The 17,217-nt window shown below is 36.0% G+C and overlaps 1 protein-coding gene across 1 annotated transcript in view; it reads right to left on the bottom strand.

Annotated features, from left to right (window-relative positions):
• Window positions 1-6,753: 6,753 nt before the first annotated feature.
• The window catches only part of ADAMTS19 (ADAM metallopeptidase with thrombospondin type 1 motif 19), a 124,903-nt gene continuing 114,439 nt past the window's right edge, over window positions 6,754-17,217 (bottom strand). The window contains exons 22-23 of the mRNA XM_041401130.1: window positions 9,387-9,564; window positions 6,754-6,905 (exon numbers count right to left, since the gene is read on the bottom strand). Coding sequence (XP_041257064.1) covers window positions 6,754-6,905; window positions 9,387-9,564 — 330 coding nt within the window. The remainder of the gene's footprint in view (window positions 6,906-9,386; window positions 9,565-17,217) is intronic.

Genomic DNA, 17,217 nt, shown 5'->3' on the forward strand with positions numbered 1-17,217 from the left:
GTTTCTGTGCTGCAGAGTAATAATGAAAACAGCCCCAGCTTCTGCTTCCTGGCTGTGCATGCTCTTTCTATTATTAATGATGTGAAGAAGGATACAACAGTTTCCTGAAACTGTATCTGACCCCTGTTTGGTATCAGGCTCACTTATATCATCTACCAACAATAAAAGATTGTTTAGAAGTGGCAGAGCAGATAGGACAAGTTTCTGTAAGTGCCTGAATTAAGTTTTCAGGTTCAAGGTCTATTTTGATAGATACATACGTGCTCATTAATACTGAGTACCAGTGAGTAGATGCATAAGACACCTAAATGCATACCAGCACTTCCTCAAGTTATCTGCCAAAAATGTCAAGCCTACAATACTTCAAAGTAACATTTTTCCCCCCGAGAAAATTAGAAGCAGCTTCCTGTCAAAGCAAGTCTTCCTTTTCTGCAGCAGTACCAAGAGGCTCCATTGTGCTGTGTGAGTTGGTACCATTTACCACAACAGCTATGACATGCACTTTTTTTTAGGGTCAAGGATTTCTTTCACAGTAAATTACTCTTGACCCTGGGAAATATTAGATTGTTTCAAGTAATTGATAACAGAAGTTTTCAGGGAATTGATTCTGCTCCCATTCAAGTGCATGGAAAAATTCACTGTAACTGACTTGAATGGTATGGTCTCAGTCCCATCACTTTTATTATTTTATTCTGAGATTTGATATTTTCACCATCATTTTATGAGTCTTAAGTCCTTTTGACTTTCAGCTAATGAAATTCTCCTTCTCATTATGGCCTCTATGTATGACTAGCAAAAGCAGTCTCCTCATTCTTATTTTAACCTTTTCTTAAAATATGTATGTTTTTCTAGGATATGTTTCATTTAGATGAAATTGCCACAGAGGATAAGCTTTTGAAAGGTCATTGCTTGAAATCCAGGAGAACTTTTTTTGAATCAAATTTGTGCTGAGAATGAGAGCATCACAAAATATTTAACTCTGTACTTAGACACAGAATTGAACCAATCTATTTACCACACAGAAAATAGCTGAAATATAGAAACTAAATAAAAATAGGAAAACATTTTAAAATCCTAAAGTTAAAATGAATAGTTGGATATACATATAAGTTATACCAGTTATTTAATTAAAGAGCTCATGATGTTTCCTTGCATGTAATTATTGGAGATTATTTTAAACCATATCTGTTTAAAATTATTAATACGCCACATTTCAAGTAGATGCTCAAAAAAGTATCTGTGAGCAGCCACAAAGACAGTAGTGACTGTGCTTCTGAGCAAATGTGCATGCTTCTGGGGAACCTGGTGCTACATTTACAACTATGTCTCCCCAGTTTAATGAGGCCCTGAAACACTAATACACCTTTCCAGTGTACCCTAGGGATTACCATGAAGCTGCTGGTTTGGATTTACCATGACATATAGTTCTCACTTTTTCCCTGTGCAGTAATAACTCAGAGAGTAATAATTGTGTTCTGAAATGCATGGGTATATGAAACCATGACTTCTAAAACATAGGCTTTCCAGTATCTCTAGAAACACAGGGCTTTTCTGTGCTACTGTAGCATAAGATGTTGTGTGTGCCTGTGTGAGTTTACATACCAACATTACTCCATTGGATATAAGAACATAAAAGGTATCTTATTAAGTCAGACGTCTCCCAATCCCAGGATCTATCACTTTGTTTGAAAAGGACAGGAACGAGATGCTGTTTAGTGTACACCCTGCTACTTTCTGCAGTTCATTCTTCTACTCTTTCAGAAGCCACAAAACTTTTTCTTTTTGTGCTGACGTATCTCTTTTACAGGCCTTTTATTATCTATTTATAAATTGTCAATAAAGTTGTCTAACTGCTTTTCAATTCTTCTGATAGTACCTCCTCCAGAAGCAAGATTCAGAACCTCATGACCATCTGGATAAACTGGACATAAAATTATTTTTATGTCTTTTAAATTAATTTCCGTATTAACCATAACAAAGATACCGTCTTTGTAGTACTGCAGGGTTTTAAGTAGAGCTCCCCATGCAGCTTATCCAACACCTTCAGGATTTTTTAAACTATAGTTAATTCAGTCTCTTTCTTTTCAATCTGAATTATCAACATTTTAAATCTCATCTTGTAAGCCACCTAGTCTATCTCCTTGCTAATTTATTTTCCATTTTCAATGTGTTGCACTGTAATTCCACTACATTGTTCATAAGAATACAGCAACCATAAATGAATACAATGCTCATGTTGTGGTTACACCAGTTCCAAAAATGGGAAAAAATATATCTTTCCTTCTGAAAACATCCATCAGTTTTTGGTGCATTTTTCTCTGCTATTCCCTGCTATGAAGCAGTAGTGACTCTCACAGGGCTAGTAACTTCACTTCTGTGACTGCCAGTTGCAAATTCAGTGTCTCATAGGAATGGTTCAGGCTGTTTTTATAGCTATAATACTTGACATATACCTACATCGAAGTTTTTGTTAATGTCTTGTCTAATCTCTAATGTCTGTCTAACTCAGTTTTGTGTTTCTTGCCAACTGAGGCAAGAGTTAACCAGAAGACCTTTACGGCACCTGCGTAGATGGTGAACTCAGTTTTTGCTCTTCCTCATGCCACGGTTGAAAATACCAAAAAACCTAACTCCTTAGGGAACCATACTGCTGACTTCTCTCCATCCTGAAAGATGACCATTTTGCTTCCAATACTTCAATCACCTTACAAGATTGTTCCTTACAAGACTGTTCCTGTAGTCCTGTGTGAATGCAGTTTCTTGAATATCCTGTAGAACTGAACTTTGTCAGAGATTTGTGTGTCCAGCAGATCCTCTTTGCTCCATTCACAACTGAAGCCATGCTGACTCTCACCCAAGAGCACATGCTTATCCAGGTGCTCAGGGATCTTACTTTTTTTTATTGGCTATTACGGCAATCTGTAGCTCATGGGGTTGCCTTTTCCACAGGCAGGAATTATACTGCAGTCTGCCAGTCTGGCAGACTGACTCTGCAACGACAGCTTAGGTCCATGGCAAGAGGCTCTGATACCACTTTCCCAGTTGTGTTCTTCCAATATTCTCAGGTGGCTGCAACCCTAGATACTATTTGCGTTGAACACACTTATTTGGTCTTACTTTCCTGTACATGTCCTTCACCTTGATCCAACTTCTATGACATCTCTGCTATAAGGAACCCTGCAACATTTCATCTGGAAAAGCCAACACAAGTAATTCACTGAACTTCACTTAACTTTCACTGCTTTACCACTCCTGAGTGTCCCTTTCACACTTGTGCTATCAGACGGCCCCACTGTCTCCCCTTTCGGCTTCCTGGTTTGGATGTATTTCAAGTTCCCTTTCTATTAGTTTGCACATCTTTTTTTTCAGACGTCTTTAAATTGTTTCTGAGTACTTATAATTTTCTTTTTATAATTTATCTGTTAGGTTTTAGGGCCTCCATTGGTCTCTTGTCGGCCAGCATTCTATTTTTAGTGTATTTTTTGAATATGCAAATGTCACTGAAGAAGATAATGAAAACTGAATGGAAAAAGCCTGAAACAACCCAAAATGTAACCCACTTCCTCTAGAACTAAGCAGCAATTTCCCTTCAGAATAAATGACAATGCTATTAAAATTCAGGTATTTCTTTAACAGAGTTATGAGAAGTGGTAGCTGTTGTAACTTTTGATCACTACTCTAGTTGGCCAGCACATATGCAGGAGGAGGAAGTAAACCTGCTGTGCACCAGCCTAGCACAATCCCTGTGTACCACTTAAATCCCACTTAATCCAACAAAATAGGGTCTAAGTGGTATTTAATTAGCAGAAAGGCCTACTCTAGCCCTTAGGAGTCAAGAATGAATTTCACCTTTACATGCCAGCTGAACTTGATTGATTTGACACTCATTTGTTGAAAAAAAAAAGAAAAGTAAAACTCTGGACTGTTTATGCCTGCATAAGGCTGTGGCTTGCCTGAGCTGGAAAGGGCTGCCTGCTGCCACCCAGGTCTATGGAAAACTCTGCAGGGCTGGCACATGCCTGCCTTCCCTGCAGCATGCTGTGGCTCAAGCCATAGTGTGGGCACATTTTCAGAATGTTCTTATAATCTTCTGACCAAAAGGGTATTTCAGTCTGTACTGCTCCTCTGAATGATGACAGGATATACTGAAGCAGTAAAATGAACTTGCTTTCAAATTCAGAGGTATATTTGCTATTTAGACACAAAACTGCTTCAAAATGATTCACACACATTTAACTAGTACTTTTGTACTACAGATGCTAAAGAAATCAGAACCAGACTTATCAGCACTGTAACATCCTGATTTCACTATAACGTCCTGATCAGACTGTAACATCCTGATTTCACTCATTACATTTAAAAAAAAAAAGTCATTTTAGACCACAATTTTCCATCACTGTCTCCCAATAAAAAGTACTTCCTTTTTATGATCTGATAGAGGTGATGGGAGGATGATTTCAGCAGCAGTCACTGATTTGTTTTTGACAGATATAGCCAGAGTTAAAACACACTTCTTAAATTTTGTGATTAAGATGACATTCTTGTTAGTAAATATTCAAAATCAGCAGAGCATAAACATTTAGAACTGTGAGGATGATATCACTGGCTGATAAAAATTTTCCTCTGGCCCCTGGCCTGGAGCCATCTTTTCTTTTGCTTGATTTTCAATTGTGATTCAAGTGAGTGCAGGAGTATTACCAAGATCTGGTGGTAAGTATGAAGAAAATTTAAAATAATACTTGCTTCTTTTGCCTGCCAAGTACAGTAATTCTATTAGACTTTCAAATGTGCTTCTGTGACTTTAAGGAATTATGCCCCAAGGCAACTGAATTTTCTATGCACTGAAACTTTTTAATTATACAAAACATAACATTCTATGATGTCAACATTATTTTTCTTTTTTTTTACTTTTCAAAACCAGAAGTTATTTTATTTAAAAACATACACAAGCACCTCATTAAAGTTGCAGTTTTCAAATGCAGAGCAGTAAGATGCCAAACTGAAGATTTTGATAGTACAGCTATTTGAAACACAGATGTTGATTTCAATGGTAGTTAAGACTGCATCTAAGTATTCTTCCTGGACAGAATCACAGTCCTGACTGGGGGCCACAGTTTATTGTCTGTGGGTATCTGTGGTTATCTGTCTGTGGAAAGTGTGTATTACATCTATACACTAGACTCTTTGAAGAGAAGGAAAAGCAAGAATCACTTAAATAAAGCTGCATTCGCTTTCTGTTTTGAGTAGAAAATATGCCTTTCTGGTTTATTTCTCCAGCTGTCTTGCCTTCAGGATTTGCTCTCCCACATATTTTAAGAACATACTTAAAGACTTGCATCACAAAATGAGAGCAGAAGACCCGCTGCTATCCAATTGCCAAGTTCAGCAGTTACAGGACTCACCTGAGATAAATTCTCCACAGAATGTTACCTTGCTATTCTCAACTTTCCATATATATATATATATATATATACACATATATATATATATATATATATATACACACATCTCAAGGCTCACAGAGTGACATGTCTGTCTGCAGCTGCAGAATGGTGCCTAAGTCAAGAGGCAGAACGCACTCATACTGTAGCTGTACCTGCTGCAATGCAGGGCTCGATGGATTAATCCACCAGACCCAGACACACAAAAAAAAAGAAAAATTCAAACAGCAAAACGAGCTTTACTTTTTATTGAAAACGTAAAAATCATGTGAATCATGTACAGTATTTTCTCATAAGGAAAATCTTAGCTGTTTCACAATGTTTCACAAAACTGTAAAACATTTAATTTTTATAAAGACTTTTTCATTAGTTAAAGATAAAACTAAAGTAGTATTACAAAGCTATTTTCTAAATTAGTAACAGAGAACTGAGAATGTTTAACAGATTAATCCATACAAGTGGCAGGAGAAAGGACTCTTCCATTTGTAAATCTGCAAAAGGACACACAAAGGTATAGAGGGGCATGGGTTTTTTGTTTCAAAACTTTAAAAAATTAAGTGACATGTTAAAACACTACAGACGTGGATTCATAGGATGGTACAAGTTCTAGGACTGCATTTCTCTACACTACCTCAAACAGTGCAACAGTGATTCAGTGTAAATCTCTACAGTGTTTCATTGATTTAATACTTGTGTTCAAGTATGTGTCCATGAGAATGATCAAAATCTCTACTTAGCTATTTTAATTTTCTTGTTTATAATATAAGTTACAGTAGAATATCCCCTTCAGTATGTTTCTAAATCAAATGAACTAATTTCACAATACATTCTGTAATAACCTGTTTAATAATGTTAGCTTGTTCACTTTGACATCGGTTGCAAAAAACACAAGCTCATTCTGACTCCAAATGCCAAAAATATAATAAAATTAAAAAGAACTTTATTTCCATATACAACAAAACTATTCAGCTAAATTAAAATAAATTCAAGATAACATGACTTTTTTTTTTTTGCAACAGATGATGTTACTGAAAATAAACATGTAAAATACTAGTTACTATTTTTTTAAAAATTCTGATAAATGTATCCAAAATTGTTCATATAAAAATTAATTATGAAAATGTCAGAAGATAAAACATATTGGCTGTTTAACCAAAACCATTAAGGATGTCTGGCAGGCAAAAATAAATTAATTTGTTTAAATTATATGTCATCTGATAATATTTGGTCTGAAAAAGCCTGTGTGGGTGTGTGTGTGTGTTTATAAATAATAAGATTGCAAAGAACTGAGAGCCAGCCAGCCTGACAGAGGTCAGCTCTTTTGTTGCATTTTTTGCGCATAAAAGTCCCTGCACGTCTCACAGCATCGCTGATACCACCTCATGTCTTGACAGAGGTTCTTCTCCCTTATAACTCTGCAGTACACAGGCCACTGGTCTCCTAGGCACTTGAATGTCAAAGCAGCTGTGAAACAACAACAGAAAAATCAAATATACATTACTGTTGCCTTTACTAGTGAAGAATCATGTACCAAAAGAGACAAGGACATAAGAAGTGTATCTGGGGAAGAGAAAGGGTTATAGATGTAGATATTTAACAAAAGAATGAATTCCCCTTGTCCTCCTGTTGTCAATATATTCAACATAAAAAATTTTAAGGCCAGCTTTATTTACAAATTGGGTTAAGTTGCATCAAACTTAATTAGTTTAATGTCATGTGACTGTCTTCTCATGAGTAAGTGGAGCTCACAGCTTATCACAGAAGGATTGTGTCACTGAAGTTGGAACTCTTCACGTTTAGTTATACGTATCAAGTATAACTAAGTACTGGCATATGTAGTACATACATGGAATTAAAATGGGAACCCAGTGAAAAACAGGACACAGGAACAAGATATTGTCCAAAACCCATCACAAACACTGAAAAATAAGTCAATCTCAGACTTGAATTAATCTCCTATGGTAACAGAAGAGAAATTTGTAAAAGAGCTGGTGGCACAATCCCCATCAGCTTTCAGTAGCCCTATCCCCAATTCAAAAAATCTCTACTGCAAGATATGAATGGAACTGGAGGCCAAAATTATTAGTATATTGAAGAGAAGCATTCCATTATGTATTTCAGAGATTTTACGGTTTCTACTGGATTGGATTCTGACTCCATGCTGGATGACATTGATTTGTAGATTACTAATATCAGTCCTAAACAATCCATGCCATGAGGACAGTGTGGCCAGCAGGCCCAGGGAGGTCATCCTTCCCCTGTGCTCGGCACTGGTGAGGTCACACCTTGAGAGCTGTGTCCAGTTCTGAGCCCTCACTTTGGGAAGGACATTGAGACGCTTGAGCGTGTCTGGAAGAGGCAACGAGGCTGGTGAGGGGCTTGGAACACAAGGCCTGTGAGGAAAAACTGAGAGAGCTGGGGGTGTTTAGCCTGGAGGAAAGGAGACACAGAGGTGACCTTATCGCTCTGTACAACTTACTGAAGGGTGGTTGTAGTCAGGTGGGGTTGGTCTCTTTCTCCAGGCAACAAATGTCAGAATGAGAGAAAACAGTCTTAAGCTGTGACATGGGAAATACAGGTTGGATATTAGAAAGAAGTTTTTCACAGAAAGAGTGATAAAATGTTGGAATGGGGTGCCTGGGAAGGTGGTGGAATCACCATCCCTGGATGCGTTTAAAAAAAGACTGGGTATGGCACTCGGTGCCACGGTTCTAGTTAAGGTGTTTAGGGAATGGGTTGGACTTGATGATCTTGAAGGTCTCTTCCAACCTAGTTATTCTGTGATTCTGTGTGACAATATACCCCCGTCTTTTTTTTTTTTTGCACTTCACATTAAGTCAAATTTTTATTGACACTGTATTTTTTGTGTGACTTTCTGATTCACTTGACTCTGTGACGCAAAGCTGCTTATATAACCTCACCAGAGGAAAATCATCAATGATGGGGAGATAGCATCTTGCTTCTGAGAGGCCAGCTGAACAATGAAAGATAAAGTACAAAGGGGAGGAACATTCAAGCAGTGAAATGCAAGGAGAGGACCATAAGCAACAGCAAATTGCAACAATGACTACTGTGCAGAAATGTTCAAAGGTTAAAAACCTCAAAGAGAAATAAGCTTCACTGTCTTAAAAGAACTATTGCACACAGTCTGAAATGCCTGTGTTGTTTTCCACATGGGAGTAATCTATTGGACAGAAGGATTTATCTTAACAAGGGCTCTGGAAAATCAGCCAGAGCAGGTGTGCTGTCTTAGAAGAAGCCTTTGAATACTCTTGTCATGCTCAAGATGCAGATGAATTATTAGGGGAACTAATGGTAATCATCATGAACAAGGCACTAGGAAACAAAAACTACCAGAATTAACAGTTCTGTAGTTATATAATGACATAATTTCTTTAAGAATAGAATAGACCTGAATTCTGGCAGGTACAGCAAATCTCTTCATTCAAAGTAATTTTCTTTCACACATCCTAATACATCAGGCACAGATGTAGATTTGAACTAAAGACGTGGAAAAAGCTGTTTGTTTTTAAAGAACAAATAAGGGCCTCCTTGATCTCACAAATATCAAGAGAACACAGTTTGCAACATTTTTGAACAGAAAAGAAGGTATTTTCTTACTTTAGAAAGATTTGATAAAATTGGGTGAATACATACAAAAGCATATATGTTTATAGTGTCTCTAATATAAATACATTTTCATACGGGACATTTTGTTCCCTTAATATCATACAGTCTTTTAATAAGGTCCTTCCTTGGATAACAAAACCCTTCACCACTCTTAGTTACAGTCTCTGATTACAGTACATACTGAGGCAGGAAGATCAGTCTCTGCACAGAATTTAAATCTCCTGAATACCTCCTGACTTCTGTTTCTAAACTGGGATCATCATTGCTGTATGGAGAGAAAGCTCTGAAAAGAGATTTTCATCTTTGACTGCTTACCTAACCTGGGTGATGTTATTGTATTAACATTAATTTTCTCATTGCAGGGATGGAGATGACAGGGTCTGTAGGCTGCAGGCTTTTCTGAAGAAAAGCATTCATTGCCATGCCTTCCCGTGATCTTGTGCATGCACTGGATGACTCGAGACTGCATTCCTTTGCCACAGGTGACAGAGCACTGGAACACACAGTAGAACATTCATTGTAAAGGTATTTTTGCCGGTAATCATGAACATGAATTACCAGTCCACGTGAAGTGAGTGGCTGCTTCTTCAGATGCCAGCATTCCAATATTTTTGAATTATATTCCATTAGTTAAATGAAAATCAATTTTAAAAGCACAAATTAATTAACAGTACTAATTGAAGGACTCACACATTCACACAGTAGAACATTCATTGTAAAGGTATTTTTGCCGGTAATCATGAACATGAATTACCAGTCCACGTGAAGTGAGTGGCTGCTTCTTCAGATGCCAGCATTCCAATATTTTTGAATTATATTCCATTAGTTAAATGAAAATCAATTTTAAAAGCACAAATTAATTAACAGTACTAATTGAAGGACTCACTCCAGCATCCTATTGCTATCCAAGTCCATTTTGCAGAGCCTGTGATGAAACTCAAATACAGCAATGTGAAGCAAACATTACTCTCTCATATCTATATACAAATTTACTCTTATTAGAGGTTACAGTGATGGTAAAAACAGTCACAGATAGTGCAGAGAGAAGAATTTTTAATAAAGTCATTAGTTAACCACAGCAAAAGTGCTCTTTCTGCTGAGCATAATTAATGCCTCCTGTCTTTGCATCACATCTTCATGTTTTCACATGTGTCTCACAAATAAAACAGAGTGCGAGACATGATGCCTGGCCTTTAATCAATCTTGACATCTTGTTGCCACAGAGAATGAGGTAAGAAAATAAAACAACTGAGCACTGTAACAATGGTAACATTTTACTTCTATCACAGTAACACAATATATTAGAGTGAAAACTTGGACAGTGATACAAAACCTATTCCAAACAAACAAAACAAAAACCAAACCAAAATATGCTTTTGCCTTTTCTGACTTTTTGTGAACAAAATTTCATAGGACATGAATTACTTTCCTGTCCATTTGACTCACATGCTATTGCTTTAACTACAAATCTATCGACAATTACATATTAGAATTTTATCGCAGCCTCTAGTGATTTTGACTCAAGTACCCAGAAATTTCACCTATTTTTACAGAAATTTTCTGTATAGAACATCTTCAAATACTAATCAGTTTCTTGTAATGAATAATTTAAGACCTCAGGCTGCAATCCCAAAAATGTTTTTCTAAATATTTTTTATTACATAAATATTCAGAATATATTTTCTTGAGAGGCTTCAAGAAGCAGCTGAAAAAAAAACTGAAACAAGAAAGATAAGGAGAAGGTGGTATAACAAAAAATGTTTCCCAGCCATCCTGTCTCAAGATGGAGAAGTATAGTTTTCTTCAAAGGAAGATGGAGAAGTATAGTTTTCTTTAATAAACTTTGACTATGTGGAACGCTAAACAAGTCCTTATCCTTTGGTTTGGTTATCTATGTGCATTTAAGTGACATTTTAAACACTTATGTGGAAGAAAGATTTACACATGCTTTAAGATTTAAACGGGAAATAGAGGACTTGTGCCCCAATATGTGCATCAAGAGAAGGGAGACTCCTGTCTTTTGGACTATAAGACTCCAAGAGATTACAAAAGACTAGGATATACATTTGGATGTTTTCACAAAGGACTGAACTTGTAACCACATGAAATCAAACACTGACATTTTATAGAGGCAGCAAGTGGACTTGATTTTGCTCCTGTTCTCAGTGAGCCAATACAGAACTGTATCTTGCCGAGTTAATCAGATACAGCCTCCATAAGCCAAGGCATGTAAAGATATTAAATTATGAATACACAGTTGTCTATTCAGTATCAACCGCAGTTTAACACATGAACAAATATACGCTTTACAAGAGGGAAATCAGTTAGTACTGAATTATTTTCAAAGTATGCTATCAAATCTAGTATACTGCTGTAAAATTGCATGAGAAAAGTCTCTCAACAGAACTCCCCTTCTTGAATTCTCTGCCTTTTCTCTTTGCAGCTAAAAATAATCTGAGTTGCTATAACAGACAACATTATGCACACGGTCAACATGTAAAATCACACATATATCGACACAAATTTTGTTCCCAATAGCAGATGGAATATAGATTTTAATCTTGCTGAAATTCTGACCACTCCTTAAATTCCTCTCATCCTAGTTTCAGAGATATTTATTTTTGGAATATTTTAATGAAGGTAAAATTGAGACAATGGAAAAGCAAAATTAAAAAAAAAGGTGAAAAAAAAGACAAAACTAAAACTACAACATAAAGAGAAAACAAATGTGAGAGTAAAAGGAAAATGAAGGTGATATGATGAAGCTAATATGTTGAAAATCTCTACTAATGAAAGATAATCTTTAAATGTTATCACAGTGATCTTAATTTAGAGTAATATTGCACGCAGTATTACAATTTTTTTCCTTCAAAGATTTGTATGTTTATCAACCAAAGTCAGACTATGTGCAAGTGTGTGGTACTCCTTTAGTCCACTGCAGAGAAGGAGGATATGGGCAGGTGGACCCGGTACATAAGATCTCAAAAAATAATTTCTTTGTCCTTAGGTCATCCTAAAGTAAGTAGGTGCAATCCAGCCACCGGGAATACTGGAGGGGAAAATGGGATTTGAAAAAGACTAGTCTTTTGCTAACAAAATGGGTTCCAATGGTTTATCTGCTAATTGGTAATGCCAAAAAATTCATGTAGGCAGGTGCCTTTGTGAAGAGCACTCTGGCAGCAGTCACATCTTCTCTACATCAAATGACCTCTGGCTTGAAAGTTTGTTGTGACTGCAACTGACACAACAAGCAACAAACAGACAAATTTCTCAGCTAATCAGTGTTTAGGTATGAATTTCCATTCAGAATCTGGCAAGAATTTGACATTAAAATCTTAACTGGTGAATTAATATCTTTTAAATAACTGAGCCTGCGCTGGCCTTGGTGAGATATTCCAGTTGTTATGAAGCATTACAACGTAGTTTTCCATCCCAACATGTAGAGATCAAGACAATTTGTCTTGCTTGACCTGCCTATTAATATCACAATTTCAGAAACTGACATCAAAAGATGATTAAAGGAAATATGTGGCAAAGCAGGAAATAGAGAAATTTGTGCTCTATGTTCTTTTATTTTCACAGAAATGTACTAATTTTAACAGTGCATGTATTTTTATTAAAAAAAAAAATGGGAACTTACTAGGCCTTGTAAGATGCTTGTGGAACATCAAGAAGAAGCAGGGTTACCCCAGTGATTTGCAATCCAAAACTTTTAAACCCAGCCAAGTCAACATGCAAGTAAAGCAAGATTTCTCCAAACACCTAGGGTTTTAAAATCAATGAGGGATCTGATAAGCATGCTGTGCTCTTCTATGTTCACACAGCAGCAGCAGCACCAGCAGTAGTGTCTGACTTTGAAATTAAGAATTCTACTGACTGGAAGCCAGGAAAAAAAAAAATTAACACAAAAGCTCATATTAGCTATTAGCTATAGCCTATTAGCTATTAGCCTATATTTAAAATAGTACGAAATAGGGAAAGCATCAGGCATTTAGCAGTGCACATGCTAGCTACACAGACAAATAGTGAAGTTTCTGTGTCCATGATGTCCATATCTTAAATGTGAGTTTGTCTTGCAAACACATCAGCCAACTGCTGCTGTAATTTTCTGTGAATTTTGAAGAATAAAAGTAACTTGTATTTTTCTTCTTTATCCTGAAAAGATATGGGCTTGTTCTGGCTTTACTAGGAGATACCTCAACTTCTGCAGACCAGTCAGATGAACCTTCTAAGCAACAGCTCCAACCCTCATTTTGACACTCATTTTACTGTACATGTATGTGTACATTGAAGCTGAAGCACTCTTCCAAAACTGCCTCCCAAACTTAACTTTGGATTTCTCTCACTGCAAATATTCAATCTGATGTAAATACCTTTGACTGGATATGCAGCTGTCACATTTTAGGTAGCGCTCATGGTATGTAGCTGAAGTCATATAGGTTCTGTATACTTCTGGTCTTCACATGTTTAAAACTCTAACAAAGCTTTCAAATTCAAAGAAATAGAAATATTTCCACTTTTACAAATTAATCAGTGAATTCAATCAGAAATAAATTTAACTGTCAAAATTGCTTGTAGTTTTTTTGTGCATATATATACATATATACACACACATATATATCTATATATATATGTGATTTACATATATATATATGTAAAAAAAATAAATATATATATATATGATTTACAGAAAATGCCCACTCCCAACCAATATGTAGCATTTTCATTAATTCAGCAGGTTTCAGGTTAATTCAAACCCACAGCTTTTATTATTAGTGAATGAAAAATACATTTTTATAGTTCTTCTTCCCACCCACTCTATCTCCCCACATGTCAGTCTTGCACATGCAATACTTTATTTTTGTGAAGGTTAATTACATTTTACTTCTCACTATTCAGATGACCTACACTTTAAGGCCATGTAGCTGATTAGCAAAAAATTCCTGTAGGACAACCATATTTGTAGGTTTAGACTAAATGTTCTAGTACACAGCCAGAGGGCTTTTTTATGTGGCTGTTAATCTGTGCATCTTGGACACAGTCCTAAAGGTACTGTAAAACCATTCAAGCAGCAAGACATGTAAAACATTCTTGTTAAAGTTTACAAAAAATTCCTGTGTACAGATAGTTAACAGCTATTTTTTAAAAAAATCTTTTTTTCTTAAAAAAAATATCTTACCAGCCTATTTGAATGTTGTCCAACTTTTGAACTTCTTTTAGATATAATTTCGAGGACAGAAACCTAGGTGTTAAATATAACAATTCTTACACTTGGCATGCACACCCACTACCCAAGATTCCTTCTTTCTGTTCCCTGCCAAAGATATATATTCTGGAGAGAATACATATTCCCAACGCCAACAGCTGAGGAAGTTGCTGTAATGTGTTAGCTGCTTCCAGCTGGCCTTCATGAGAAGTAGGAATTCCTAAATTAAGGGAAAAATTGTCACTGGCAGACAGTAACAGTCAAAATGTGTCTTTCTGCCAAGACAACAGGCAACCACTGAAGAGGCTGATACAATCCACAATGAAAAAGCCAATCTGTGACAGTATTAACAGAATTGACTTGGACAATTTATTTTTGAGAATAAGTGGACTGCTCAATAAAAGGTTTTACAAGTCTAAGTAGCATTCAAAGCAGGCTGGCGTGCCTCTAAGGACACTCAGTGATGAGTTTTACTGGAAATTATTAGCAGAGCATTCCTAATCATTTATGTATAGGTTCATCAGTTCCAGCTTTTAAGCGGTTTCAACCTTTTCATGAAGTGAGTGTGAAACAAGAATAGCAAGCAATCAGACTTTAGCAGCAGGATTCATATTTGCTTACACACTTGCAAAATCTTCTTCTGTTTTGTCTTTTATGAAGCTCGCATTTGAAGGCAGGTAGTAGATAATGTGGTGCATTTTTTTTTTCAGCAAAGGTTTTGTACTGAGTTTGGCAATATTCTTAAAGATTATCTAAATCAAGCAAATAATTTGCAGTTTATAGAAGTTGTGGGTTTTTTTTTTTTTGTTTTTTTGTTTTTTTTTTTTTGTTATAAAGGCATTTTTTAATAGTGTAGCAAAAAGCGGGACTGACAGATACAAGCATAAGATGGAGTCTGAGTTCTCACATGCATCATTTCCAGGAAGGTCTTTCTGCCTCCCTCATTTCTGAGGGAAACACCTCGGTATGCCAAATTTAAAATTCAGAACTAGTGCTAAGTTTAGCTAAAAAAGTATCTGCTGTTGGTTTCTTCTAAGTTTAGCAAGTTTGAGTTGTGCCTATTTATTTTTTCTTATAGTCTTCATTTTTTCCTTATTCTGCCTACTGCCCCTCCATTTTTTTCTTTATAGCTCTTTTTCCCAGGGTAAGAAGATATAAGATTCCAAAAGAGATAAGATTTTAAATTAAGACAGACAGAGCTCCAGTTCCCTTGATAAACTAGAGATAGGGTTCCCATGGAGGAAATCCTCATCACCTTATCTCAAGAATTTGAACCTTTATTTTCTCTCTCTCTCTTTTTCCATCCCCCCCCCCGCATCCTTTTTAAGGCCCCATGCAAAACAATTTGGTTGTTTGGCAGAGGAGGCAAAACTGCCTTTGGTATCAAGACAAGAAGCAATTGAAAGTTTATGAGCTGATTACAAAAGGAAATTTATTTTTTCAAGGTCAGTATATATGTACCTATTCTTCAGAATATCATTGCCTATCTACTCTGAATCAATAGTGGGGTTGGATAGGCTTGAATCTGAATGGGCTCTCTGGACTCAGTTTGAAAGTGGAGAATTCTTTGTCTCCATATGAAACCCAGGTTCCATTGCCCAATTTCTTTCTTGGGTCAATTAATGAAACACAACCATCCACTTAACGGTTTAAAAACTGGGATTATTCCAATGACACAAGTTTGTTCTGTTAGAGACAACCTGGAGTCCAAATCCATAAAAAACCTGAAACTGTAATACAGCCTGCCATTTCCCCCTGATATCAGGGAAGGTATCAACATTTTTCTCTCATCATTAATGACCTATATCAAAGCACGGACAATCCTATAATACCATAACAGAAAGCCAAGTTCCTCTATGTGCTCCACATGTATGTACACACCATTTTAAATTTTGTAGTTATACTTTCTATAAATCTATATTGAATACAAAAACACATTCAAGTTTTAAGGCAATTTAAGTACACCTGAAATAGTTATTTATTATTATTCTGGACTTTAGACACACTGCTAAATAGTATTTGACATCATAACACTGGTGGATTTTAGATTTTAGCCTTGTTTGTGCACCTTTGCCTGGGCACTGCTGCAGGGATCCTCTGTTAGCAAGGAAACAGAAATAAATTTTAGCTGTGGACTTGTGGTTGTCCCAGATGCCTGCCTGTGCTGACTCACATATGGATATATTACTGCCACTAGTGCTTAGCAATGAACAAGACATTATTACATTTCAAACTTTCATATCTGAGATATCATTGCATGCTATTTTGGCAGGAGACAACCATCTGTTTATTAGGACTATCACACATCCAAACAAGAATCTGCAAACAGATTTCATTACATAATTACCTTTATCTTTCTGATTAAATTAGTTGAGTATGCTATTCTAGAATGATGAAAACAAATTCTTAAAATTAATTTGAAATATTAGCCTTTGACTATATAATTATATTACCATACACGACAACGCTAGCCTGATGCTCAGTAGAAAAGCTGGCATGGAAAATCACGGCTCAACAGCACAAAGAAGTAATTAAAGGATTACAGTATTTTAATGAAAAGACAGGTCACAGAACCCACTAAGGACACAAAGGAAATTTCAAATGAGGGAAAATGAAACCTCCAAGAAAACCCTTTTTTTTTTAAATTTCTATTTTATCTATTTACTTTTCAGAAATCAAAGAAACATATGTCAAAAAGCTCTTCTGTTCAACATAGAATGAAGCACTGTCCTTTAAATATCATCACTTTATGTAGCACTTTCAAGTTTTTCCAGTAGGTTGAATAATGAAAGAGTTCTTTTCTGATAATGACTTTACTTCCAATCACTCTATCTACCAAATTTTAAATAATGAAGATCTGAAATAGCAGGTGACTCACCTAAATGGCTATGAAAGATATTAAAAAAACAAAACATAAAAATTTACAAGGAAACTGAACTC

The sequence above is a fragment of the Onychostruthus taczanowskii genome, unplaced genomic scaffold (genome assembly GCF_017590055.1).
Source record: "Onychostruthus taczanowskii isolate IOZ18803 unplaced genomic scaffold, ASM1759005v1 scaffold186, whole genome shotgun sequence".
In the NCBI taxonomy this organism is placed as follows: domain Eukaryota; kingdom Metazoa; phylum Chordata; class Aves; order Passeriformes; family Passeridae; genus Onychostruthus; species Onychostruthus taczanowskii.